At 43.0% G+C, this 27969-nt stretch overlaps 3 protein-coding genes across 5 annotated transcripts in view; 2 read left to right on the top strand and 1 right to left on the bottom strand.

Annotated features, from left to right (window-relative positions):
* The first annotated feature begins 77 nt into the window (after positions 1-77).
* LOC134219460 (probable ATP-dependent RNA helicase DHX34) lies at positions 78-27478 on the top strand. Of its 3 annotated transcripts, none has more exons than XM_062698188.1 (8): positions 78-216; positions 14106-16101; positions 16174-16368; positions 25122-25691; positions 25981-26392; positions 26455-26737; positions 26802-26923; positions 27241-27478. In XM_062698188.1, the coding sequence occupies exons 2-8, from the start codon at positions 14113-14115 to the stop codon at positions 27423-27425; spliced, it is 3756 nt and encodes a 1251-aa protein (XP_062554172.1). In that variant the 5' UTR covers positions 78-216; positions 14106-14112; the 3' UTR covers positions 27426-27478. The 3 variants fall into 3 exon arrangements, with proteins under 3 accessions (XP_062554172.1, XP_062554174.1, XP_062554173.1); XM_062698190.1 differs by having other exon boundaries at positions 84-216; positions 14110-16101; XM_062698189.1 differs by lacking the exon at positions 78-216 and adding an exon at positions 373-537.
* Positions 81-3986, top strand: LOC134219461 (GPI mannosyltransferase 2). The gene is made up of 3 exons (XM_062698191.1): positions 81-216; positions 1116-1982; positions 2048-3986. The coding sequence occupies exons 2-3, from the start codon at positions 1214-1216 to the stop codon at positions 2899-2901; spliced, it is 1623 nt and encodes a 540-aa protein (XP_062554175.1). The 5' UTR covers positions 81-216; positions 1116-1213; the 3' UTR covers positions 2902-3986.
* Positions 27431-27969, bottom strand: part of LOC134219463 (nuclear receptor subfamily 2 group E member 1-like) — a 68437-nt gene continuing 67898 nt past the window's right edge. The window contains exon 5 of the mRNA XM_062698194.1: positions 27431-27895. Coding sequence (XP_062554178.1) covers positions 27552-27895 — 344 coding nt within the window. The 3' untranslated portion in view covers positions 27431-27551. The remainder of the gene's footprint in view (positions 27896-27969) is intronic.

Genomic DNA, 27969 nt, shown 5'->3' with positions numbered 1-27969 from the left:
CCCCTCGTTGCCATAAATTTGCACTACCGTCAAAATATCAAAACATGTCGGGGTGTTCGTGTTGAAGAAAAAAAATCCTCCTTATTTTTGCACTTTATTGTATTAAATATGCCTCGGTTTCTTCATAAATGGTCGTAACAATGAGCGAGAGTTTTGCACGGTATAAAGTGATCGAAACGCTTCAATAATATTGCAACAAAAGGTGTTAATACTGATGTGAGTATCGCTGCTTCCTTACTACACAGTTTTGATGGGATTTTGCATTCATCTGGTCTTCCGCCCCGCCCCAGCAAATTTATTAGTGGTGGAAGGTGGCGGACACTCATGAGCGTATCGAAGTGTTTATGGATGTTTTTGTTTATTTAGATACATTTAATCGAGTTGCTGGCCTGTTGTTAGTGTTAAATTATGATTCAATTGCATAATAGATATTATATGTTGATTAAAAATTATTCTAAACTATGTCTTACATTCTAAATTTAGATTTAACTGTCTGATTTTTTTATTATTTTCGGAAATTCGAAATCTTCGAAATCAGTAAGTACTATAATAAGTATTCAATGTATACATACTACACATCTTCGGAATTTATTGACACCTTTTTATAGTATTTTATATTATATTATAATCAGTTTGTTAATTACTGCACTATCGGCATTTCGACAATAAGAATGCCTTTATTTTCTAAACAAAATAGTAGTAAAATCAAATAGGTAGAATAATAACTTTTTTCTATGCTTGTGTTTGCAAATATCAATAACTTTTACTGTCCTAAATTTGCAGATTTGTTGTAAGTTTCAGTTGAACAAATAGTTTTAGTTGATGACTATTTCTATCATCATAGTCAAAATTTTACTTCGAACCCGGAATATTTGGGTTTAGACTGATTAACAGTTGTCTGGAACTAAAGATAATTCAGTATCAAGATAATTTCTGGACCAAGAGTTAAAACAGGCTTGGTATGAATGCCGTACTTTTACCGATCTTTTGTTCTCTATTAATTGTACGAATAATCGCACGTTATCAATATTTGCTTTGGATCCTAAAACTTTAATTTCTTTTCAAGATATACATTCATAAATTTCTTACAACTTAAATAATTTTTCCCGTTTTAGGATCCAACAGCAAAATTGCTCAAACGGAAATTATCGAATCTAAAAGTCAATGTGAACCAACAGTTCAACTGTGAGTGAGATACATACAAGTGTTGAAAATGACCAAACATACAAACAATCATCAAACAACCACCAATAAGGACCAGCAGCATACCAGTAAGAGACATCATCATGACCAGCATAGTCAAAAACAGCACAGCCAATCCTTCTCGCAAATGCCTTCTACTGCGTTAAAATCAGGAGCTCACGATACCACCACCTCACACATCTCGATAACATCTCTAGCATTGCTAAGTCGTTTGCTGGTAATAGCACTGCAAATCATATCGAATCATCTGATCCCGGACCACGATGCGGGGGTATTCCTGGCCCCACGCGACCCAGAAGCCATACCCGGAAAGTTTGATGGGTTGGTACAAACCGTACTGGGAGGATTGCACCGCTGGGATTCACAATACTTTTTGCACATCTCCGAGCATGGCTATTCGTACGAGAATACCCTGGCGTTTTTCCCATTATTTCCGTTCATTATCAAAATTATTGCGAGCGTTCTGGGAGGAAACTCCTCGCTGGTGACATATCGGGAGCTCTCGCTGGTCATAGCCGTGTTGCTCAACGTGATTTTCTTTGTGCTTGCCGCGAAAGCCCTGTACAAGCTGAGCAATGTGGTGCTGGGCAACAAGAAGAAAAGTGAGCTGGCCGTAATCCTGTTCTGCTTCAACCCAGCGTCTATTTTCTTCACTGCCCCATACACGGAAAGTTTATATTCATGGCTTTCGTTTGCCGTTATGGCGCAATGTATCGATGACATCAATTCGATACTGATTACGGTACCGCTGAGTTTGAGTATTCTGTGTCGATCAAATGGTAAATGTGTATTACACGAATTAATTGGACATTCACACCATAATGTACATTTTGTTTTGTTTCAGGAATGTTGAACATCGGCTTTTTGCTGTTTTTCTACATGCGTCGTATCCTGTCACAAAATTCGTTCCATAACATTATTTGCATTGGATCAAAGCTCTTTTCGATTCTGATCATCATAATCTTTCACTACGGAATAGCGCAGGTTTACAGCTACTATTTGTTTTGCTTCGAGCAGAAGTTCAGCTTCCCGCTGCACGTCAAGGAGTACGCAGTAGCCCATAACCTAGTGCTGGCTGGCAACAAAACAGCGGAATCGTCGCCCTGGTGCTCAAACTATTTGCCTTTATCTTATTCTTACGTACAAAGCCACTATTGGAATGTAGGATTTATGCAATACTACGAGTTGAAACAGTTACCGAACTTTCTTCTTGCCTTACCTGCCATCTATCTAGTAGTGAGTAACTCTTGCAAGTACATTCACGAAAATTGGGACTTTTGCGCCCGAATTGGTTTGCTCCGGCTCAGTAAGAAGCAGTTGAAAAACATGAGGAACTACGACCGAAATGCATTTGTGTTCATAGCTCATGCCTTGTTTCTGGCTTTGTTTAGTGTTTTCTTCGTGCATGTGCAGGTCACAACCCGGATGCTGGCATCTTCAAGTCCTGTGTTGTATTGGTTCGCAGCCGAATATTTTACCGGCGACAAAGCGTTCATTCGGCGCCAGGTCATCCGGAAGCTATCCAGGCAGGTCCAGGATGGAACAGAGCCATGCGCTCATGTGGAAAACCACGTCGAACTGACCGAAATTTTAGACATAAAATCGATGAATTTAAAGCAATTATCCGTTCTGACATATTTCATAGGGTACGCCGTTATTGGCACCGTTCTTTTTAGTAACTTTCTGCCCTGGACTTAATCTTTATATCACATGAATAATAACTTATACAAATGAATGAAAATGTTAGTAGACTTAAATTTACAATTAAATGGCATCAGTTACGTACTACAAATAGATGAGCTAAATTTAACTATACACTATTTATGATCAACTCTACACTAAAATGTGTTGATAATATCAATTACAATCAAACATTTACTCAATAAAGGAACATTCGAGTTTAACGAGAGTTATATTCAATAACCAGATATGGAACCAAAATTAGCATTATTAGATAAAGATTGACGTAGTTCAAAACAACTATTTATTAAAGGTTAATTATAGCGATAGTAAGTGGTAGACATTTTTACTCTCTCTTTATTGCGACTACTGGAATCGAGCGTTCAAACAAACGTATCTATGCTGTTAAAGAAGTTTATTATGGGATTACTCGAGTATTTTTCACATCACTTAGGTGTTTGATTTGATTAGAACATACCTGGGGTTAACATCCCAGTAGAGTCAGTGCGTGAGCTTTAGAGTTATCGTAAACATATTAACGTAGCAATTGTTGATACAATTTTAATCTTAGAAAAGAACAAACAAAACATGCCCGGCGAAAGCTGCTCAAGCCAATTTTAATCGGTAGGAAAAAAATGTTAACAAACTATTCGAGTTTTATTCCATTCAGTAGACAGACTAGTTCAAACTTGAGCACATCTCTATGCCTTAAAATTTCGACGAAAAATTACAGTAACAAAACAAAAGTACTTTATAGGTAGATTATCTACCATGCGACCAAATATATTTAATAGCAATCTACCAGGTAGAGGCATTATCTTTACTATATTGATTTGTACGTTAATTGTTCAACTAAGTTAAAAAAATCTTTTAATGTCCACTTTTGAATGTTCTTATCATCATTTTCAAATATTTATTAACAAAAAAGATTTGTTTGTGCTATTTTTTGATATAAAACATACAAGTTAACCCATTTCTAGTCGTGAAATTAGTCCAAAGCTAAACGTTATAAACATTATCAACTATTTTCGATTTACATTATAATATCCATATCAATTAGCAATTAATGTTTGGTTGCTAGAATATATTCCTTTCATAGCAAATTCTTGTGTTTCTTTTAATGCCCTATCATTGTCTGTAAATACGTAAAAGGGGGTGGCAATGGGCCTGGGGGATGAAATTGTGCTATCGCCTTTTTAATTTATTTCCGAAGTAGTAATCGCGAATCGACATCCTGATGCCGCAGATCCGGACGGACGATATGAGGCCGCCCAAACGTCGTGCTCTTCGTAGCCATACAGTCAAGGCAGTCAAGGCGCGAAGAGTCCTTATATAGACGAAATGTCAACAATGGCAAACAATAATTCGATGTCAACATCATCAGCAGCTGCTAGTGGCAATGGTAGCCACGTGATTAATATTACTGTGAGTAATTAATTTGAGTTGCTGCAGGCCAACGAAGCAGACGAATTGAACGACGAAATGCCAGAACGCTTACACCAAAGAGCACCGTCCTCAATACGGCGCGCGAGGAGAAGAAAATTCGTGTTCCCCCCATTTCGGTAATGAATATCACGACCCAGCGAATTCGTCTCACAATAATATTGCGCAGAACGAGTATAACATGAAATCGACGAAGACGGGTGTTTACTGTTCGGGACTCGGGAGAAGAGGCTTTTCGCAGTTCTATTTTGGCTAAGAAACAATCGAACATCCAGTTTCATACCTACACCCCCCCTGTGAGCAATCGGTGAACATTGTTCTATCGGGGCTACCAGTGGTTGACATCGCCGAATTGAAATCGAAGCTAGCCACTCTTGGAGTGATCACAACCGAAGTGAAAATGTTTTCTGGCGAGGTCATCGGTCTGAGAAAATCATCGGCCTCATCGAAGCACAGTACGAGACCTTTTCGTGTAGAGTGCTGCACAATGGGGTCCTGTCCGACCCTATCCGGGTCGTAGCTGGTGTGAGGCAAGGATGTATTCTATCACCGTTACTGTTCCTCATCGTAATCGATGAGTTTCTGGTAGATACGATTGACCGTGAACCAAACCGCGGGCTGTTATGGCAGCCTATAACCTGGGAGGGAGAAACAGATACGAAAAATGTGTGTGTCAAGCCGAGCCGAAATCTAGCTGTCAGTGTGAGCCGAAAACGAAACTCTCGGCAAGAAAATTTGTGAAGGCAATATAACAACAATAACACGCAAAACAGAATTTAGTCTTTTCAGGTGGCGCCTACGTTGATTGTTTTTTCTTGTTGAAAATTTACTTGTTGCATGACGACAGTATATAATTAATTTGATGTGTAGTATCGAGAGCTCCCTCCCAGCCTATAACCATGGAGCACCTAAACGACTTCGAATTGGCGGATGACGTTGCACTACTCGCGCAACGGCGCTCTGATATGCAGAGTAAGCTCAACGACCTTGCCGATCGCTCCTCCTCGGCAGGTTTAGTCATCAACGTCAACAAAACCAAATCGTTGGATGTAAACACGGTGACTCCTTCCAGTTTCACAGTAGCCGGGCAACCAGTGGAGAATGTTGAAAGCTTCCAATATCTTGGTAGCCAAATGGCGTCAGACGGCGGTACCAAGATCGACATAGGCGCACGGATCAAGAAAGCAAGGGCTGCCTTTGCGAGTTTAAGAAATATCTGGAAAAACAGGCAGATAAGTGAACGCACCAAAATACGAATTTTCAACTCTAACGTGAAATCTGTGCTGTTATACGCTAGCGAAACATGGTGTGTATCAGTGGAGAACACTCAACGGCTGCAGGTGTTCATTAACAGATGCCTGCGGTATATAATTCGGGCCTGGTGGCCTCACAACTGGATCTCAAACAACGAGCTCCATCGTCGTTGTCACCAGAGGCCGATAACAACAGAAATTCGGGATCGGAAGTGGGGCTGGGTCGGCCACACTCTACGTAGGGGCGGAAACGAAATCTGTAAGCAAGCATTAGACTGGAACCCAGCGGGACATCGCAGCAGAGGCAGACCCAGAGGCTCATGGCGGCGAAGCCTCAATAAAGAAATAAAAGAAGTCGACCGAAATCTAACCTGGCAACAGGTTAAAACGATAGCCGGGCATCGCTCAGGATGGAGATCTTTCAAGTCGGCCCTTTGCACCACCGGAGGTGTACAGGATCCATAAGTAAAAGTAAGTAAAGTCATCGGTCTGAAGGAAAGTGCGTTATATTTGCTTCAGTTCATAAAGGGGTCGGTTTAACTCTCGGATCTACAAAAGCTAAAAGCAATCATTAACATCATAATGAAATGGCGATACTACGAAAAAAGGCCTACCGATGCTGTTCAATGTCACCGTTGCCAACGATTCGGTCACGGCATGAGGAATTGCAATCTTGTTCCACTTTGCGTTAAATGTGGTGAGAATCATCAGTCCGTCGAATGCAAACTACCCAAAAAGCAGAGTTGGCAAACTATGACAGAAACGAAACACAAGGATCTATGAAGTGTGCAAACTGTAGGGGACAGCACAGCACCAACTATCGCGGGTGTCCCATCCGCAAAAACTATATTTAAAAATTAGCAAAGATGAGAACGGAACGGCGGAACCCCGCACCTCTTCCACCTCCTTCACGACCCTCTCAAGGTGGTTTCACCAATTTCATTGCCGCACCATTGTGCGGCTCGTATGCACAAGTCATATGCAGTAGGGCGGTAATAGCAACCTCTTCTTGGTGCCTGAATTTCTTGCTATAGCGAGGAAGACATTTGATCGTTTGGCAAACTGTCCAACAAAGCAGCAACAACTTCTAGATCTATTCGAGCTAACAACCAAGTACTTGTACAATGTCTAATTAACCCAACTTGCGATTTGCTAACTGGAATGGACGCTCCCGTTAATAGTAAGAAAATTGTGTACAATCCCATTTAATTCCACCACTTGATTGTACCTTGACATGTACAATCAAGTGGTGGAATTAAATGGGATTGTACAAACTCGTCTTATGGCAAGTATAAATTCATATGATACCATAATGTAAAAAATTAGACCATCATTAACTGCGCTGCTGCTCCTGCGCTGGTCGCTGAAAAGAAATCAAAGTTTTGATTCGAAACCGTTATGAAACCTGTCAAATGCATAACCTAAAATAAATCGTTAATTTTCATGAAATCAAACAGACAAAAACAACTTGAACATTTTCCGAGAACAACTGTAAAAGTTAATTGACATTTGTTTGTTTTTACTAGAAAAAAAAATGAACAAGGCATACTTGATGAGTTCCAATGTTTTCTACCTCTTGAATGTCAAATTGAGGGAAGCCCACGCCGCCATTACCGAGCGCAAGATACTGGATACGAGCAAAAATACGGAGAGACAAAAAATTACTCAATCTGTATAAATAAAAATTAGTTCAGGTTCCCTTCCTGACGATTTAACTCATGAACGGGTTAACCAATTTGGAAAATTTTCTCCCTAATCGATTCGTCTAGGGATCCGTAAGGCTTGTATGTACAAAAAGTTGGTTCATTTAACGGGGATAGGTAAAAAATCAGTAGAATGCAACTTTGAGAGTGTGGTTGAGGGAAACAAAACAATAGCACGTTAATTGATCTAGAGTGCGGTGCTGCAAATGGAAACCCCCACACGCCAGAAGAATCTTGTACGATAGGAACAACTATTTCGATTGTTGCATCCAACAACGTGGACATTGTTGTTTCAATCTCCAAAGACCTGCCTGGTACTCGCCGACGAAAGACTCCTCAAATGGTCTCAGTCTGTTAAATAGAATAGGGGAACGGTTTGGCACTTTATCTTATAGCTCCCATTTCCATCCCATTAAAAACAAAGCAATGAAAAGGTCGGTCGCCCGTTCTATTAGGTCGGAGTCCGTTGGTCCAATCCGTCCGTGGGTGGAAGTCCAATCACTTCGACAGCGAAGTTTTCACCGCGGCCCTGGAACTGGAGGGCAACATCGACAGTCTAAGCGGGGATGCGCTGGTAGCTGTCCTATCACGCGCGTGCGATGCTACTATGCCGAGGAAAGCCCTGCCAAGAAATGGTAGACGCCCGGCATACTGGTGGAGTGCCGAAATTGCAGCCTTACGATCAGCCTGCCTCAAGGCTAGACGTAGGACGCAACGAGCCCGCACCGAGGAGGAAAAAGCGGTCCGCCGGGAAGTGTTTCGAGCTGCGAGACTGGCCCTTAACAAGGCCATTAAGAGCAGTAAGAGAGCGTGCTTCGACAACCTGTGGGAGGGTGCCAATGCGAATCCGTGGGGTGACGCCTATAGGATCGTGATGGCCAAGATCAAAGGGGGCTCTTCACCCCCAGAACGGTCACCGGACCGGTTGGCGAGGATTATCGAAGTACTCTTCCCGTCCCGAGCCACAAGTCCCTGGCCTCCTTCTGCGCTGCAAGGCGCTGGGAGTGTTGCTGAAATGGTGGCTCCGGTGACGAACGAAGAGTTACTCGCAGTGGCTAACACCCTTGCGATGAACAAAGCTCTAGGCCCCGATGGAGTTCCAAACGATCATAGCGAACCCGAACATGTTCAGGCTAGCTATGCAGAGATGCCTGGATGAGTGTCGTTTCCCTGAGAGATGGAAAAGGCAGAAGTTGGTACTGCTGCTGAAGGCCGGGAAGCCTCCGGGCGACCCATCGGCGTACAGACCAATTTTCCTGATCGACACGACAAGTAAACTGCTCGAGAGGATCATCCTCAACAGGCTCACCCCGTACGCAGAGGGTACGGATGGCCTGTCGAGTAACCAGTTTGGTTTTCGAAAAGGTAAGTCCACGGTGGACGCTATCAACTCAGTGCTCAAGACTCCAGAGGTAGCGATCCAACGGAAAAGGCGAGGAATTCGATACTGTGCGTTGGTGACACTGGACGTGAAGAACGCATTCATTAGCGCAAGCTGGGATGCCATCGCGCTCTCGTTACACCGGCTTAGCCTGCCGGTGGGACTGTACCGGATCTTGGAAAGCTACTTCCAGAATCGTGTGCTGCTATACGAGACCGATGCCGGTCAGAAAAGTGTTCCCATAACCACAGGAGTCCCGCAAGGGTCAATCCTGGGCCCGGTACTATGGAACCTGATGTATGACGGGGTTCTGAAGCTAAAGTTCCCTCCTGGTGTGAAGATCGTCGGCTTTGCTGACGATGTAACCCTAGAGGTCTACGGGGAGTCAATCCCCGAAGTAGAACTAACCAGAGGACACGCGATCAGCACTGTGGCGGACTGTGGCGGACTGGATGAGTGCGAGAGGCCTTGAGCTCGCTCAACATAAGACGGAGGTGGTTATCGTCAGTAACCGTAAGTCGGCACAACATGCAGTTGTTCACGTGGGAGACGTCGCGATCACTTCAAAGCGGAGTCTGAAGATTCTTGGGGTCATCATAGACGACAAGCTTACCTTCGGTAGCCATGTCGATTATGCGTGCAAGAAGGCTTCGACTGCTGTGGCGGCATTATCGAGGAAGATGTCCAACAGCTCCAAGGTGTGCGCCAGTAGACGTAGGCTACTGGCAGGCGTTGCCGCATCTATCCTTAGGTACGGCGGCCCGTCCTGGACAAAAGCACTGAGGGTAACCAGTTACCTGCAGAAACTGGAGAGCACCTACCGCTTGATGTGCCTCAGGGTGATATCGGCCTACCGCACGCTATCGCACGACGCATCTGGTGACGGGCTGGTCATCCGGAAAGACGAGGAGTGTTTTGAGCTACGTGGCACCAGAGGAGCCCACGAGCGTACCAGGGTGCCAGATGGCAGCGCGAGTGGGATAACTCCTCGAAAGGTAGGTGGACCCACCGGCTGATTCCTAACATATCAAGCTGGATGGGGAGACCCCATGGGGAGGTTCACTTCCATCTGACACAATTCCTGTCAGGCCATGGCTGTTTCCGACAGTACCACCATAGGTTTGGGCACGCGGAGGTCCCCGTCTGCTCTGACGAAACTGCAGAGCACATACTGTTCGTATGTCCTCGTGCGATAGAGTGAGCACCCAAGTAAGACTCGCATGGGACGGGTGCCTGTGTGAGCGAGAATGAGCGAGTACGTTTAGTACTGCCATCCCCCAGAAGTAGTACTGGGAGGTAATTCCTGGGGGAAACGATGGCGGAGCCCAAGGGAGTTTAGTCGGTATTACCGGTACGGTCGAGTCCGACACTCCAGCACACTTCCGTGTGGTAGTTTGGTAACTACAATGCACGTGTGTGTAATTGCATTCTCCCTTGTGAAAAAATAGAGGCCAACCAACCAGCCAGTAGGCGCCCTCCCTTTTTTTCTTCTTGATATTGGCATTACATCCCCCACTGGAACATTGCTTCCTCGCAATTTAGTGTTCTTTAAGCACTTTCACGATTATTTCCTGCGAGGTGTCTAAGCCTTATTACCAATTTTGCATTCGTATATTATGAGGCTTACGCGATGATACTTTTATGCCCAGGGAAAACCAAAAAAGTTTCCAACCCGAAAATTTCCTAGACCGGACCGGGAATCGAACCCAGCCACCTTCAGCATGGTCTTACTTTGTAGCCGTGCGCATCTTACCGCACGATTGAGGAAGGCCCCTTATTTTTGTATAATGTAAGTCGTCAATAATAATGGAGTTGAATTTAATTTCACATTTAGGAATTGCAATGCCTCTGGCTTCGATTGATGCAGCTGCTCACTTCCAAGTTTAGGAAGCTCAACCGGGATAACGTCCTTCCTAGTAGCTTTACTGTTAGCTTATTTAGAGCCTTGTTAAGCTAATCCAGCTTTGGTGGTTTAACAACTTGACCGTTGTCGTTTATGTCCAATGTCCATCCTGCTCTTTAATACACCTTCGTTTTCATCGTTCAACAAATTCTCGAAGTGCTCCTTCCACCTGGCTGCCAGCATCGTTCTGTCAGTAAATTCTCCTCTTGATCATTGCACATGGCGAGCACTGGCGCAGTATTAGATGCCGGCCAGAGTAAACGCGAGTGTGATGTGAAGCGGCTCACGCAAAGAAATAACAATTATTATTAATATCAATAAACTGTTAAATTGCACTGGCGCGTCGTGTCGCAACTCCCTCAGCCCCCTACCCTCACCCTTTCAGCATTCGACCATCCCATCAGGGTTGGTTACCCGATCTTTCCTAAACTTGCTCGTATCCCGGTCGGGCACCACTGGCAGGTAGGGATAAGAGTTGCTAGGCAAAGAGAAATGGAGTATGCAAAGTGCCAATGGTACGCTTTACCCAACATTTACTAGATCCAACATATCGTTAACTAAAACAGGGTTCTTTCCTATCCCCATTGATATATTAATGATTTCTCGTAGAATAGCAGATTTGGCAGATTCATAAAAGCGAGTATTACGTCTACATTTTCCTACCTATTCCCTAATTTAACTGTATTCGGACACGGCTGGAACCTTGGACAACCTACAACCTACTGTTCCCGAAACATCAATTTGTTCGAGAATCCGATAATGAAAGAATACGGACTGATTTTACGGTGACGATTTTTAGCGCGAAACAACGGACACGAATAGGAACATGGAACGTTTCAACCCTAGCCCAGCAGGGTAAATTGGCACAACTTGCCAATGAGGAACGCCGCATGAAGCATGAAATCCTAGGACTGAGTGAAGTCCATTGGCCAAACTTTGGAGAATACAGAACGCCGTCGGGACATGTTCTGCTATACTTTGGTTTACGGAGTGAACACGCTCCCCGGCATCGCGGAGTTGGCTTCCTACTAGGCGCTCAGGTACACTCTGCGCTTATGAAGTAAAAGGATAATCGTTTCCAGACAAAGAGAATTTCTACAGTCAACTCAATGCCGTCGTAGATAGAATTCCGAAGGGTGATATCAAGATCTGTTTGGGCGACTTCAATGCGAAGATCGGATCCGACAACTCGAACCATGAGCGCATTATGGGACGCCACGGTCTCGGAGAAATGAGCGAAAACGGAGAACTGTTTGCAGAATTTTGTGGTAATAACGATTTTCAAGGTCACGTGGGTCTCCCGTAACGGCTTTCCAGAAAATCAAATCGACCACATCTGCATGAGCCGGAAATGAAAACGGAGCCTTCTCAATGTACGGAATAAACGTAGTGCCGATATCGCGTCTGATCATCACCTCCTCATCGACGAAATACGTCTGCGCATTGCGCGGATTCGTGGGCAAGAGGAGAGAGTTGGTCGACGGTTCAACACACGCCGACTGGAAGATGCCACGGTGAAACGGTCCTTCGTTGAAGAACTGAAGTCACGTGCTGCAGATATTCCGAAAGGTGGCAGCGTGGGAGAACAATGGACCTCCTTCAAGACTGCCTTCATCGCCACCAGCGAGAACAATCGGGGCGAATTGCGCACCCAGAGAAAACAATGGATCACCGATGAGACCTGGGGGAAGATAGAGAAGTGAAGAAGCCAAAGCCGCGATAGAGAAATCAAAAACCAGAGGAGCCAAAGTCTTAGCCCGTCAACGATACTCGGCTCTTGAGAAGGGAGTAAAACGCTCATGTCAACGGGACAAGCGAGCTTGGGCAGATCCTCTGACTGATGAGGGAGAGAGAGCCGCAGCAACCATGGGCACTCGCATCCTCTACGATATCTCACGACGCTTAAGCGGGGCGAAGATAACGATAAAGATGCCTGTGAAAGACGCGAATGATCAGTTATTGACCGATCAGCTGAAACGCTGGTTCGAGCACTTCGAACAACTTTTTTAAGTGCCAGCCAGGCCACCACCACCTCTGCATGATTTGCCTAGGATCCAACGTATAACACGCGTCAATACCGAAGCTCCATTACTGCTAGAAATTCATAAAATCGCATATCAGCCGAGATGCTCAAAGCTGACCCCATGACATCCGCTCAACTGCTGCATCGTTTATTTCGTAATATCTGGGACACCGCAACTTTCCCGGTCGACTGGATGCAAGGTATCTTAGTGAAGGTATCCAAAAAGGGTGACCTGACTGTATGCGATAACTGGCGAGGCATTATGTTGCTGTGTACCGTTCTAAAAGTTCTATGCAAAGTTAGCCCGGATTCAGGAGAAAATCGATGCGACTCTCCGGCGGCAGCAGGCCGGATTCCGTGCCGGAAGATTCTGTGTGGACCATATTGAAATCTATCCTGGCAACAGGTTAAAGCGATAGCTGGACAACGCTCTGGATGGAGATCTTTCAAGTCGGCCCTTGCAACACCTGAGGTGTAAAGGATCCATAAGAAGATAAGAAGGACACGCCCGGCGCTGGTATTCCTTAATTTTGAATCGCCATTTCTTTTATATTGAAGATGATGTTAACCCTTTCCCGTCCACGACTTTTTTCGAAGATTTCAATGGGAAGGAATCATCTTTGAGAAAAATGCTAGAACAAAAGTTATTTGGCATAGCCAAAATTAATGGAAAACGAAAAAAAAAGTTTTTGATTGTAAATCAATAGTTAATTGATTGTTTTCAATAGTTTCACTATTTGTACTCAAAATTGATTATATTTCCAGTCTAATGGAACCATAAAGATGTGTCCAATATTCCTTTTTGTTGTTGAAACAATTCGATGAAGGTTAGAAGGTGCAAAATTTGATGGTGCACCACAGACACCATGGGCGGGAGAGGGTTAATATCAAACATCAACTATTGGTTCTCTTGTAATTACAGCTGACCTGGCAATAACGAATAGCAGACGTGGGTGGTCAATCATGCTCATGTCGAGTAAATTAAAATTATTTCGTATTTTGGGCACATTACGTACCCCGTACGGTGATTTATAATAATCTTTATATATTTGAAGAGTGATTATTATTTTTGGGGTAAAATCATGACCAGATCAGAAAATTGACTATGGTTGAGGCCAGGCCAAAGTCAAGATTATTTGGTACCAAGTGCACAGGGAAGTTCGCAACTTCATCATCTAAATGCTTATTTCGGCAAAGTTGTTCAATTTCGAGAAATTTAACCATTCTTTACCAAATTGATTCAACAATAAAATACTTCTACAGTGACACACTCGAAATTGTGTCACAGATTTGGTCCCCATGTATGATCGTTTCGCTCTTTGCCACCATTCAACCGTCCATTGGCACTGCCAAAAACTTTTTACTTGTGTTTTTGTGTATGAGGTGAGGATATAGAACCCACGCAGCGCACTGCGCAGCACCATGCGATTAAATGCGCTTATAATTACTTCCCCAAAATTAATGACGTCCTATTATATAATCAAATCATTACAATGATATTTCTATATATTCTCAGGTAGACCATGAGCTATCACGATCGCCATAGAAAGGAAGATGGCAGGAGCAGCGGACATCTCTCACGTTACCGTGAAGCTAATAAATCAACACATTCGAGAAGTCACCAGTCAGATCACGAACCATCAGAGAAACGTAAAAGATTACGCTCGAGAACACCCGAAAAAGCATACCGCTCTAGAAACCGTCCTGAGTCTGGTGTTTTAAAACGTGAAAGTTCAAGCTCTGAGCATAATCCATACAAAGTTGAACCAACTAGTCCAAATACCGGTTATTCGTCACAAAGTCCAATTAACTCCGACACAAAACAACGATCTCCCCGCCATAAGCCGGAGGAAACAAATTTGATTAATTTCTCTTTCCTGGATCACAAAAGCTCGTTGAATCGTGTTCTTCTCGGCTATTGCAGCCGAGATCAATTGGTTACCGATGCCAACGATTTTTGGTTATTTCTAAACAAATACGAACATCTTCTGAAACGGTCTGGGCAGTGTATTCTACCGGTGCCCCCCGATCCCACGGCACCGCGTACGGTAACCGAAGCTTCTCCAAGTCGGTATGAAAAGGCTTTCTGTTCCAGAATGAGGATTGCAGTGCCATTTGAAGAGTTGCACAGTCGACTGCAACACTACGACCAAAGCGGAAGGATCACAGAACATAAGTTGAAACAATTTCTACAGATCGTCGTGCATTATTTGGAGTTTAGGCAGAAAGAACGTTACAACAAATTGCGAAAGCTCCGAAAAGCTCAAGCAAATCTTCCAGTTGCTAGTCATCGTGACGAAATAATAGCCGCGGTAAACAATGAGCAGATTATTATATTGGCAGGGGATACGGGTTGTGGGAAGTCTACCCAGGTGCCGCAATATTTGTACCACGCTGGATACGAAAAGATTGCATGCACGCAACCGAGGCGTATTGCTTGTATATCACTCTCCAAACGAGTGGCTCATGAGATGTTATGCGAGTACGGAACTCGAGTCGGCTATCAAATCCGGTTCGAGAAAAGTAAGAGTACTCAAACGAATATTTTGTTTATCACAGAAGGTTTGTTGCTGCGCCAACTATCCACAGATGAAAATTTGTCCCAGTATTCGGTAATAATCTTAGATGAAGTGCATGAGCGACATCTACATGGCGATTTTCTACTCGGCATCACTAAATGTCTGATAAGAGCAAAACCGGATATAAAGCTAGTTCTGATGTCTGCAACGATCAATATCAAACTATTCGGTGACTACTTTGCAGAAGAGAAGGCACAAATCATCGAAGTCCCCGGTCGACTATTTCCGATTAAATTACACTACATGCCACAGATTCAAGATGTTTGTACCACCAGCACTGGTAAAACTAAACAGAAGACTTCTGATCGCATCAGTCCGGAGCCATACATTCAGATATTGCAGTTGATCGATCAAAAGTATCCGCCTACAGAGAAAGGTGACGTTCTAATTTTTCTCAGCGGTTTAAACGAAATCACAACAATCGTGGATGCTGCCAAAGACTATGCTGAGAAAAACAAGAATTGGATTATTCTCCCCCTGCACAGTACTCTGTCAATCGCTGAACAGGACAAAGTGTTTGACTACGCACCCGATGGAGTTCGGAAGTGTATCATTTCGACTAACATTGCGGAAACTTCGGTGACCATCGATGGAATTCGATTCGTCATCGACTCGGGTAAAGTTAAAGAAATGAGCTATGATGCTACTACCAAGATGCAGCGATTGAAAGAGTTTTGGATTTCGAAGGCTTCGGCCGAGCAACGCAAGGGACGTGCGGGTCGAACGGGTCCCGGTATATGTTATCGTTTGTTTTCCGAAAAACAGTTCGGCGACTTCGAGTCGTACACTACAGCGGAAATTTTAAAGGTCCCGCTGGAGTCTCTACTGTTGCAGATGATTTCCATGGGGCTGCCTAATGCACGATTATTTCCATTCATCGAATCGCCCCCCGCTGAGAACATTGAGAATGCCATCATGAATTTGAAACACCATGTAAGAATCATATACGAAAGTTCAGCTTTAGAAGACATTTTTCGTAATTATCGTGTATTTCCCTTTTGACAGGAGGCATTGACAGCGGATGAAAAACTGACACCACTAGGGAAAGCATTGGCGAAAATTCCTGTGGATATTGGTATCGGTAAGATGTTGCTGATGGGGTGTGTGTTCCAACAGTTACAGCCAGTGTTGACACTAGCTGCAGCTCTGAGTGTCCAGTCGCCGTTTACGAATCGCGCCTATCGTGAACCCGAGTGCGAGGTATGCCATGGTTAAGATAATTCTTGGTTGAACCTTAAATTGCTGCGTCTATTGTTTAGCCTTTCTCGTATACAACAAAGTTGTACCGAAAGACTATATTATCACTCCAAAAAAGAACTTTTGATAGGAGGCCCAGAGACCCATAGTGTTATATATACCAATCAACCTAGCTCGATGAAATGAGATCATGTCTGTATGTGTGTGTATATGTACAAATTTTGTAGACACTGAAACTTAGCATTGTCCGAATTACTCAAGTTTCATTAGACGGGAAATCCATTGTTTGCTATTGAAAATTGGCTAGATCGGACTATGGGATCATAAGTTATGGTCAAAATACTATTTTTATGCCCAAAACACGCTAAAAAATACTTATTTATATTTTTGCCTTTCTCGTATACAAAGTATACGTAAAGGCTATAGGATCACTCCAAAACCGAACTTTTGATAGAAGGCTCGGAGACCCATAGTGTTATATACCAATCGACTCAGCTCGACGAATTGAGATGATGTCTGTATGTGTGTATGTATGTGTGTGTGTGTACAAAAATGTGAGACACACTTTTTGGTACTTAGCATTATTCGATTTGCTCGCAACAAGTTGCAGTCGACGCGGATTGCGGTCTAGTTGTTTCCTATTGAAAATTGGCCCGATCGGTCATTGCGTTCCAAAGTTATTGAAAAAACATTGTTTTTCTGCCAAGGGTCTACCCTTGGGAAAAAATATTTCAAAAACGAAAAAAATTTTTTTTTCCAAATATTGCAGCAATGCATTCAAATGACCGCAAATACATATGAATTGATGGAAAAAGTAGAATCTATCCCCCTAAAGTGCTATTTCGACCTCTCTTATGTGTTTTTCTTATTATTTTAATGCGCGAGAAAGGCACCACCAACGCTAGGTGGATTGATCTGGGTTTTTAGTATTTTTTGGATCAGATAGGCACCAAGACCGCTGGGTTGATTAATCAGGGTTTTTTTTTGTAGTATCTAGAATGAAAGTATAAAAACAAGCTTAGTTTCCATCCAAAATGACTATGTTGGGAGGTCGATATCTTGATTCTTAGCGTTTTGATTGGGCTGTTTTTTTTGCCAACTGGCCTAAAATGACTTGAATTTTTATTCAATAAATTGTTACATTTATACATATAACTACTAGCAGACCGGTTGAACTTTGTCGCGCCCAAAATTAATTGAGACGATGATGTGTTCCGAGGCAAAAATGTAATCGCAGAGCAAACGTCATAACTTCTGTTTGTTTTCACATGTTAAATTCGGTTCCATTTGCTTGATTCGTTTCTTGAGTTATGCAGAAAGCTGTGATTCATTTGTATATAAGCCCCCCGCTCCACCCCTTTCGGAGAGGGGACCCAAGTAACCAAAAGTTCCTTTAAGAGTACGTTTTTCGCTTAATAAGCTTCACTGAGCTGCTTAAGCGAAAAACGCACTCTTAAAGGAGCTTCTGGTTATTTGGGGAGGGGTCTCGAATTACCCCTTCGAACTTTTGCATGGTTTGAGGTACCCCTCTCGAAAGTAGGCTGCCAATCCTCTTGAAAACATAATTCCGAGCCCTTTTGAAGGGAAGCTCCTTTAAGCTTTTGAGTCCCTTTAGAGTAGGCTTCCGCGCCTCTTTATTAGAGGCTTCTGAGCTTCTTGTAGAGAGGCTTCCGAGCCTCTTGAAGGCGGTTTTCGAGCCACTTAGAAGGAAGCTTCCGTTGCATCTTGAAAGAACGCGTCTGAGCCTCTTGATAGTATGCTTCCAAGCCTATTGAAAGAAGAATTTTGAGCTTCTTGAAGCTAGGCTTCCGAGCCTCTTGAAAGGAGGCTGCCGAGCTTCTTAAAAGCAGGCTTACGAGCCTCTTGCAAGAAGGCAACCTAACCACTTGAAAGGAGGCTTCCGAACCTCTTGAAAAGAGGCTTCCGAGCCTCTCAAAAGGAACCTTCCGATCCTCTTGGAAAAAGGCTTCAGAGCCTCTTGAAACGAGGCTTCAGAGCCACTTGAAAGAAGGCTCCCGAGCCTCTTGAAAGAAGGCTTCCGAGCATCTTGAAAGGAGGTTTTTGAGTCTCTAGAAAAGGAGGCTTTTGAGCCTCTAGAAAAGAAGGCTTTTGAGCTTCTTGAAAGGAGGCTTCCGAGCCTCTTGAAAGAAGGCTTCCGAGCCTCTTGGAAGGAGGCTTCCGAGCCTCTTGAAAGGATCCTTCCAAGCCTCTTGGAAAAAAGTTTCGGGCCTCTTAAAAGGAGGCTTTTGAGCCTCTTGAAAAGAGGCTTTCGAGCCTCTAGAAAGGCTTTTGAAAGGAGCCTTTCGAGCCTCTTGAAAGGAGGCTTCCGAACCTCTTGGAAGGAGCCTTCTGAACATCTTGAAAGGAGGCTTCCGAACCCCTTGAAAGGAGGCTTCCGAGCCTCTTGAAAGAAGGCAGCCTGACCACTTGAAAGGAGGCTTCCGAACCTCTTGCAAGGAGGCTTCCGAACCTCTTGGAAGGAGCCTTCTGAACATCTTGAAAGGAGGCTTCCGAACCTCTTGAAAGGAGGTTTCGGAGCCTTTTGAAAGAAGGCAGCCTAACCACTTGAAAGGAGGCTTCTGAACCTCTTGAAAGGAGGCAGTCTAACCACTTGAAAGGAGGCTTCCGAACCTCTTGAAAGGAGACTTCCGAACCTCTTGAAAGGAGGCATCCGAGCCTCTTAAAAGGAAGCCTTCGAGCTGCTTGGAAGAAGACTTCTGAGAGGCGTAAAAGGATGCTTCTAATCCTCTTGCAACAAAGCAACCGAGTTTTCGTGCAAAAAAAAATCATTTTTTTCATTCGCTTCGCAGCCCTTCATACATTGAGCTGGTTGTGTCAATTGGGATTTATTGATCGCATTACATATTATGTACAATATGAATTTTTGAAATAGAAAAAACACAATTATCAAAACTTTATCAATGAATTTTGATTGAAATTGTAATATGTCCGCCATTACGCATTTTTGTCCGAGGTACCCCCTAGGGCCAGCGAAGGTACCCTCAGGGGTACATGTACCCCAGGTTGAGAACCCCTTACCAATAGTGGGCCCTCCAGTCATATTTGTATTATTACAGCATAATATAAACATTTTTATTTTTTGAAATATTATAGGGAGAACCTACCTTGGTGGTGGTTGATCCTTAGAAGTTATGCCTACCTCCGTTCTGCTCATGATCTTAAGTAGCTTGAGTTGTCAGCACTCATTATTGCGTGAAATAGAACTTGAAACTTGAAACCGGTTGACACTAAACGGATCAACTTAAAATATAAATGTATGCTTATGCATTAGACTGGCCCAGGATACAAAAAGTCGTCCAATTCTACGGGGCACCCCCAGGACTTTCCCTTTGGGTAAGAAAATCATTCTCTGAAAATTTCAGCCTGATCGGTTATTGCATAAGCTGGCGCAATTGATTTGAAGTTAATATGAAGGTTTCAGCCGAAATATATGGGAAAATACACCTCTGTTACTATTTCGTACAGGAAATTGGATGGAAAAGCCCGATTGAGCCCAGATTTGCAGGAAATGAAGTTAACATGCCAATGAACAATTCCACATAAAAGTCTACTATGATTAAATAAACTTTAATTTAGTTTTTAGCAGATTTATTTGGAGTTTGGTTGAGCACTTTGAAATTCATTAATTGCCTTGAAAACAAGCGCATGTAATCGAAGGTAGCTGCGATATGTGTTGTGGCGCGCGTGCAGTTACTTATGTTTCAGTGCGCGCGAAATCACGCATCGCAGGTACCTTTGATTGCATGCGTATGTTTTTCTGGCAATTAATGAATTTCAAAGTGCTCAACCCAATTCCAAATAAATCAGCCAAAAACTGATTTAAAGTTTATTCAGTAATAGTAGAATTTTATGTCGAATTGTTCATGGGCATGTTAACTTCATTTCCAGCAAATCTGGGCTCACTCGGGCTTTTCCATCCAATTTCCTGTACGAAATAGTAACAGAGGTGTATTTTCCCATATATTTCGGCTGTAACCCCCATATTAACTTCAAATCAATTGCGGCAGCTTATGCAATAACCGATCAGGCTGAAATTTTCAGAGAATGATTTTCTTACCTAAAGGCAAAATCCTGGAGGGTGCCCCGTAGAATCCGACGACTTTTTTTTCTCTTTTTTTCTCCCCATACTAGGCTGGGCCACTGTATTATGCATTATAGCTCGTCTACTTCCCGATATCCACATCCGAGGGGTTTGATGTTGTAACCAGTGGTGTGTTGATCTGTCAAAGATTGTTGAGATTTTCGTGGTTTTTGTATTCGGTTTTTGTTGTATATGCCTTGAAAGTTATTGATCCATTGAAACTTGACCCAATCAACACCCACTGTGCCGACATCAGCAGCATAGGATAGTTCCGCTACTCAACACCAGGTGTACGCAAGGACATGGGAGGCCATGGTGGGTGGTGTAATGGGGACAGCGATAGGGCGAAAATGTGATGAGGGAAAAAGGTAACGGTCAAGCCCAATGCCAAGCCTTTTCGCGCGAACGACCACCATCGCTAAATGGCAATTAGCTTGCAACTTTTGCTAGAAAAAGACGTGAGTCGATTAGCTATCCGGAAAATTAAAACCAAGAAGTTAAAGTCGAAGATCTGTGAAAAAGTGAATTGCGCGACATAGGAGGAAATATCCAGGTATGGTTTAAACCTGACCATCGATCGTCCCTCATCACTAACCGCCACAAATAACCCCAACACCCCCTCCAATAGGACCCCTTTTTTGGCTAGACCTTAGTGCACCCACATCAGTCTACGTGAACTCGGCCGTGGAGTGTTCTTGGAGCCATTAACCAAGCAGTGGTGGACCGCTTGCGTCCGAAGCTCGACCCTACACGCTCTGGGCCAGATTTGCTATTCTAGCACGTCCGTGGCACAACTGTCCAGACACCGCCATTTTGTGGATATCACCAACGCTGCAGGCACTCCGTGACTGGGTTCGAGGAGACAAGCCAGCATCGAAACCTCGAGGTAGTCCCCCTACCCCCCGAGACAGACCAAAACGGGCTATAATTGGAGCTACGCGGTAGCGACGTTAGAGGAAGCGGTTGGAGTAGCGGAACGTAAAGGGGGCCCCCACCGAAGAGAAGTGAGGTAGGAGGCAGATTAAGGAAGTGGGAATACGAAGGAGTAATAAAGGTACCTGTGTGTAATTTGAAGAATCCGGTTTTGGTGTTCAAGTGGAAGTTTCCTGTATTTTCTTGGCCGCGATAATCAAGCGCGTACGCCGACCCTGAGGCTATTGAATAAGGGGGGTCTCATTAGTGCTGGGCAGGGATCGCCCCATTAGTTACAATGTTCACGTTGTTTCAGGTTCGCGTGCGACGGGATTTTTACCACTTTTTAAACACCTCACGATCCCACTTCTGACACCACTTATGGGAATCGTGATATGGATTCACTTTTTAAAAAGACTTAGTAACTCTAAACTACTTTTATTTATAATACTAACACAATACAGCACCACCGGTGATTGTCCAAAGCTGCCAAAGGAAAGAGAACGCGCCACGCGTTCGCGGTTTATTTATAATGGATAAACTGCTGATCCGGCAGTTTGGGTCGTCCACGTTGTCTGACTACAATTGGTGCACCTGAGTGGCACGATGTTCCGATGTTTCCATAACGTAGTGTACTTTTAAAATACTTTACGAACTTCTGAAACAACTGACAGCTGATTCTTTCAGAAACGAATATGCTGCTTCAAGTATGTTTCAAATCTCGTTCAAATAATTGAAATTACGTCGAATCATTTAGATATTACATTAGTGTTTAATATAGACGGACTTTATTGATGTTTAGGCAAACAATGGACACGGCAGGTATTTCAGTTCATCGTCGTAGGGGCTAAAAACAAAGAAACCAACGCCCACTTGCTGGAACTTCACTATAGCAGTACGTTTCCCCTGAGCTTACGATCTTTCTAGAGTATGACAAAAAGATGAAAATCTTTTGAAATTGCCTTGACCGAAATCGAAAAAAAATCACGTCGATATATCCGAAGCTTTGTTATCATGAACAGAAATAAGAATAAACACATTGGGTCAACATGGCAACGAAAGATGCACGTAAAAAAATAATGTTATTTAATATTGAGATTTTCAATACTTTTTTTCAAAGCAGGCGCTTAATGATTCTAGCAGCCACCCCGCTCGGCCGGTCAACAGATTTTCAGAGCTATCATTGTTCACGACTGGCGCCGGTGAGCTTTTCTTGGGCAATGTTGTTGATGGTTTTGTAGAAATTCCGCGAGTCGTTCCTGGCAAAGCTTCCTTGTGCCTCCGACAGCACTTTTTCGTCGTACCCATGTTTCTTACGTCGGGGAGTTTTTTCTTAGCTACGAGCATCGGGTTTTTGTCAGCTTTGGTTTTGTGGAACTCCACATCAAACTTGCTTTTCCGCTTATTTCCTTGTGTGGTACCTCTGTGGCTGTTGCATTAACCCTCTTGTCTACTTGCTGCCACAATGCGTTCACACGGTTCTCTCACGCCTAGAACATGTGATGTTGAACAGCCTTACAAGAATCTTACCAATCTGACCATGATAGTGGCCAGACTTGAGATTTGGCCTCATATCTATGACATCTGAGAAATACCTACCGTCCACCAAAACATGATCAATTTGAGAACCCGTATCGCCATTCGGGTGTACCCAGGTGTGTTTTCGAATATTCTTGGTGCAAAATAGGTGCTACGGATAGCCATTCCTCTGGCTGCGGCTAAATTGACTTGCCTCAGGTCGTTGTCATTGGTAGTTGCATGGAAGATCTCCTTCCCAGTGACTGTGCCAAAGAACACGTCCCTTCCAATTTCTGCATTTGTGTCACTGATGATAATTTTGACATCGTGTTCTGGGAAATCTCCGTAGGTCTTTTCGAAATTATCATAGAACTCGTGCTTCACATCATCAGGTTTGTATACGTATGCATTGATCAAGCCGTAGTTGAAGTACCTGCCCTTTATTCTGAACACGCTGAAGTGATCACTTTTTGGCCTCCACCTAATAATTCTACGATGTTGCTTGCCAAAGACAGCAAGACTGTAGTAGATATTATACGTGCATGAGGTACCCGCAATCGGGTTCACTTCGCGGAATTTCCGTTCTCCTGTTCTTCGTCATCAGATCTCCTGAAGCGTTGCAAAATCCACCTTTACACTTTTTAGCTCTCGAGCAAGAAGGAAACCTCGTTCAGGTTCCAAGTATCCAGTTTCCATTAGCAACCCTATAACCAGAGACCGGCGGAGTGAAAAACTGTCGAAATGGCAACGTATGAAAATGCATGAAATCGTGAGAATGATACTGGCAGCACTTGAACTTTTTGCTTGCTTCTTATGGGCGCAAAAAGTAAACAAGCCGAAATGGAACCGGTTTTGATGGTTCGATTGGAAACAAGATGGCGTCTTCGCCGATCTCTTATTCTAGTATTTCTAGTTTCCATGAAGTGTCCTTTGGAGATTTTTCCAATCCTGTATTTTTTATGTTAATTGTTTGTTTTTCGATATGCCGCCTTACCAGGGCTGCGATACCTACCTTGGTGATGGGGATGCCAGTATAAGAATAGCTGATGTGGCACCGCATTTCTGTTTCAGCCACCTGCTACAGGTCAGACGCTGTTTTGGGCCGCCCCTAACATGAAAGACAGATGCATGCAGATTTGTTGAGAGTATCCTTACCCCAGGACTAAGCTAGTACGGTTTAAGCGCCACACAGTCGCTTTGATAGGACCTGCTTGCGGAGCGGATACATGCAGTTTGTTATAAGAAGCTCTACAGAACCCACTGTAAAACCACACCACATCCTAGGCAGGTCCCGCATGTCGCACCCCTTCACTCTAGCTGATATCAGAAGGACTACAGGCTACACTATCACCTAAGTACCCAACGGTTCACTGGCGATTATCATCGGCAGACCCGTGAAAGCGTGCGATTTGGAACAAAAATTGAGTAAATAACACTAAAGGCATTATGAAGATGCCTCAAAAACAGATCTGCAGTATTCGTTATAGGATGGCCATTTCATCCTACTTTCTCCTACTCGACACATTATTCCAAACTGGTGCTTATTTTAAGCAATGTTAAAGTAACTGTCACTATTTTAGCTACTTATCCTATCATATTTTCCACTCAAAAACTCCGAGAATTCAATAGTCTGCATCTTTTAACGTCCATGCTTCATGGCCGTACAGGGCGACTGGACGAATAAACGATGTGTACAGAGCTAGTTTTGCCCGTTTCTGTAAGCTGCGAGACTTCAGCTGCTATGCAAACCATAGAAAGTTCTACTTGCAGCCGCAACACGTCTTTTCACCTCGCGGCTGACGTCATTATCACATGTAACGAGTGTTCCAAGCCAAGATATATGAATTCGTCGACAATCTTAAATCGCATCCCATCCATTCCCACCTTGGGACCATCACTGCCACGTTCTTTGCCAACAACCTGGTACTGTACTGTTTTGACAGAGGTTATAATCTGCTCTAATCTTTCAGTCTCCCGTTTAAAAAAGCACGAAAACCTCTTCCACTGCTCTACGATCAACACCAATAATATCGACGTTATCCGTAAAATCAAGGAGCATGTACTACTTGTTGATGGATCCGGTTCTTTGCACACCAGATCTTTTTATTACTTACCTTCCACTATTTTAGCTACAAGTGAAAAAAATTTGTTATCAAAATTCACAAAAAGAAAAATGACAAAAAAAATATCAGAATAACTAATAAAATTATGTTATATACTTTAGCGCGCTCGCAAGTCGTTTGAGTCGGATCACGGCGATCCCGTTACGTTGCTAAACGCTTACAAGGAATGGCTAGAGCTAAAGCAGAACGGGTTTGAGTACCGACGAGATGAACATCGTGAAAGTTCGAAAAGTTGGTGCCGCAGACGAGGCCTAGAAGAGCAAAGGTTTTACGAAATCACCAAGCTGAGACGCCAGTTCCAAGACTTGCTACAAGACTGCGGTCTCATGGAGAACGCCAACGCGGACAATATGACCAGTGCTGAGCGTGCAATCCGACACGGCGAATTGAAACAGCTCAAGGAACTGCGAAAGTCGCACCGAATGGAAGCTCCTAGGAAACGACAGCTGTTAAAATCGGATCCTTGGGGGCTTGATGATGGCGAAGAGAACGATGGGAAAGTCGATATAAGAGATGTAGAATTTCGTTTGAGTCACGATTCGTCGAAGATTCAAGATTTGGTATCCGGGGCTACCGCTTGCAGTTATCGTGACCTCATGACACTGAAACTGATCCTGGTCAGTGGATTGTACCCACAGGTCGCTATAGCAGATGATTACAATTATTGCAAGGTACGAACACTATATGCTAATTACTATGCTGCTCATGGTAGCATATTTGTAACATTTATATTTTCTTGATTTCGTGGTATAAGTCTGCAATCGTACCAAAAAATCTAACAAAAAAAATGGAAAATGAAACAAAATTGCACAATATAATTGATGGATTGACAAAAATTAATGTAGATAAAAATTACTCGACTCTAAATCATCAAAAATGTAAATGTTACAAATAATGCGTATTCAGGTAATAGAAAAGGTATCCTGCTTCTGTCTCTAACGAAGAAAATTTATTTCACAGAATCCAACTGAGCAATTTTTCCATACCCAAACCAAGCCTTATGTTTCGCTTCATCCTATGGGTTATTTCGGTAATAATACAGACGTTCTTCAACTAACGGAAGATGACATAATAGAAAAATCTGGCTTGTACAAATCGCGACAACCGTTGAGCTCGAAGCATCAAATATTGTGCTACTTAACACTTCTGGAGACGAACAAAACATATCTGATGAACACATTACGAATGCCGGCTGCACAAACGCTCTTACTGTTTGCACATACGATCGATACTAATTTAACATTTTCTCGGATAATCTGTGATTCTTGGTTGTGTCTTGATTTCCCATCACCAGAAAGTGGACAAATTTTACTCCATAAAGCGTCAAACTTGAGACGTCTATGGAACAAAATGTTGGCAGAGAAATTGAAAGGTATTTATTGGTATTGATTTAATCTTCACTGAAGTTTAAATTCGCGAACAACCATTTTTCAGTTTTGAATCATACAGCGGATGAAGAGCTATCCAGAAGTGATCGCGAAAAATCGATTGAACGGATGAACTACGAACTGTGGCACGATTTGGCACAATTTATGAACACGGAGGTTTGCTACACTTTGAAGCGGCTGCTTCCCGCTGATGTAAAAACCATGTACAAGGGACCATTCGTGGATCAAATGCTTGTGGTAGATCCAAACCCATTCGCAGAAGAGTTTGTACCAATTGCCAATGACACCAAAGGAGGACTGCACATAACAGAGAATATTATCTACGGATGGTAAAGACAATTCATTTGCAACAACCGTTTATATCGGTAACGTATTTTTTTTTATTATTTTCAGTATCAATGAAACAGATTGGAGTTTGCAAATGCTGGATGATATCGAATCCAATGATTGGGAATGCAATAATTGCAGTTGTACGTATAATTTGACTGGAATGCAAAAACTGCAGCACAAAATGGGTAAGAAAACATTTTTTTTTCAAATACATCTCGCTTAACTTTTCAAAAGGTCCTAAGTAACATTTTTTTCATGAATTAATTTGAATACTGCAATCAATAGCTCTCATGTTGTTCTGTTGATTGCGCTATTCAAATTAATTCATGAAAAAAATGTTACTTAGGTCCTTTTGAAAAGTTAAGCGAGACATATTCTTATTGCTATCTATTCGGACCTTTTCCTTGTTGTTATTTAAAATCAAAAATCAAATATTAAATTTAAATAGATTCAAAGTGTAGTAAATTGTATCTAAAATTTGGTTTTTGCTATTGATTTGCAGTTTGTAAACCCTGTACAAGGGAAATTGATCCGTCAGCGGAAAGTGCCGGGACAAGTAGCAACCAGAAACCTGGATCAAAACGATACGATTGTCCAACTTGTGAGAAAGTTCTATACTTGTCATCGATTGAAATTCTTAAGCATAAGAAATCTTGTTCCAAAATAATCAAAGAAGAGGTTGAGTAAATCGTTTGAATAATTTATTATTCATTACCACAATAAAAATGCATTCAATTACATCCACTATGTTACATTATTATATGACTAGAATGATATCCGAAGTAACTGATCCTACGCTTCCATACGTGTTCATTAAGTTCTCATCAAATCGCCCAACAACCGCTCGATGGCAACCTCTCCTACTGTCTTCCGGAATAACATCTCCTGTAACGTTTTCGGATTGGCTGCTGATTTGATACAGGGCAGCAAAAGCAGCAGATGACCGAGCCGGACTCCTCCGCACTTTTCATGCAGCAAGCTAATGGTTTGATCTTGTAACAGTAGTATCTCGTGCGACGAGTAGAGATTCGAATTATCCGAACGGAACAAGATTAACGCCTTTAAACATGCTGCCTCGCGGTAGTCGACACGTGCGAGGGCAAACTGCTGGATAGCAGCGTGCAGCCTTCTGGCCGATGGGTTGCGGGTAATGAAATCTGGAATGGGTACAAAAGTAGAAATTTATTTTATTTTAACTTCTTATTTTATTTATTGATTACTCTTTGTTGAT

Source organism: Armigeres subalbatus, chromosome 3 (assembly GCF_024139115.2).
Source record: "Armigeres subalbatus isolate Guangzhou_Male chromosome 3, GZ_Asu_2, whole genome shotgun sequence".
NCBI classification, from domain to species: Eukaryota; Metazoa; Arthropoda; class Insecta; order Diptera; family Culicidae; genus Armigeres; species Armigeres subalbatus.
This window is presented reverse-complemented; position numbering and strand designations above follow the sequence as displayed.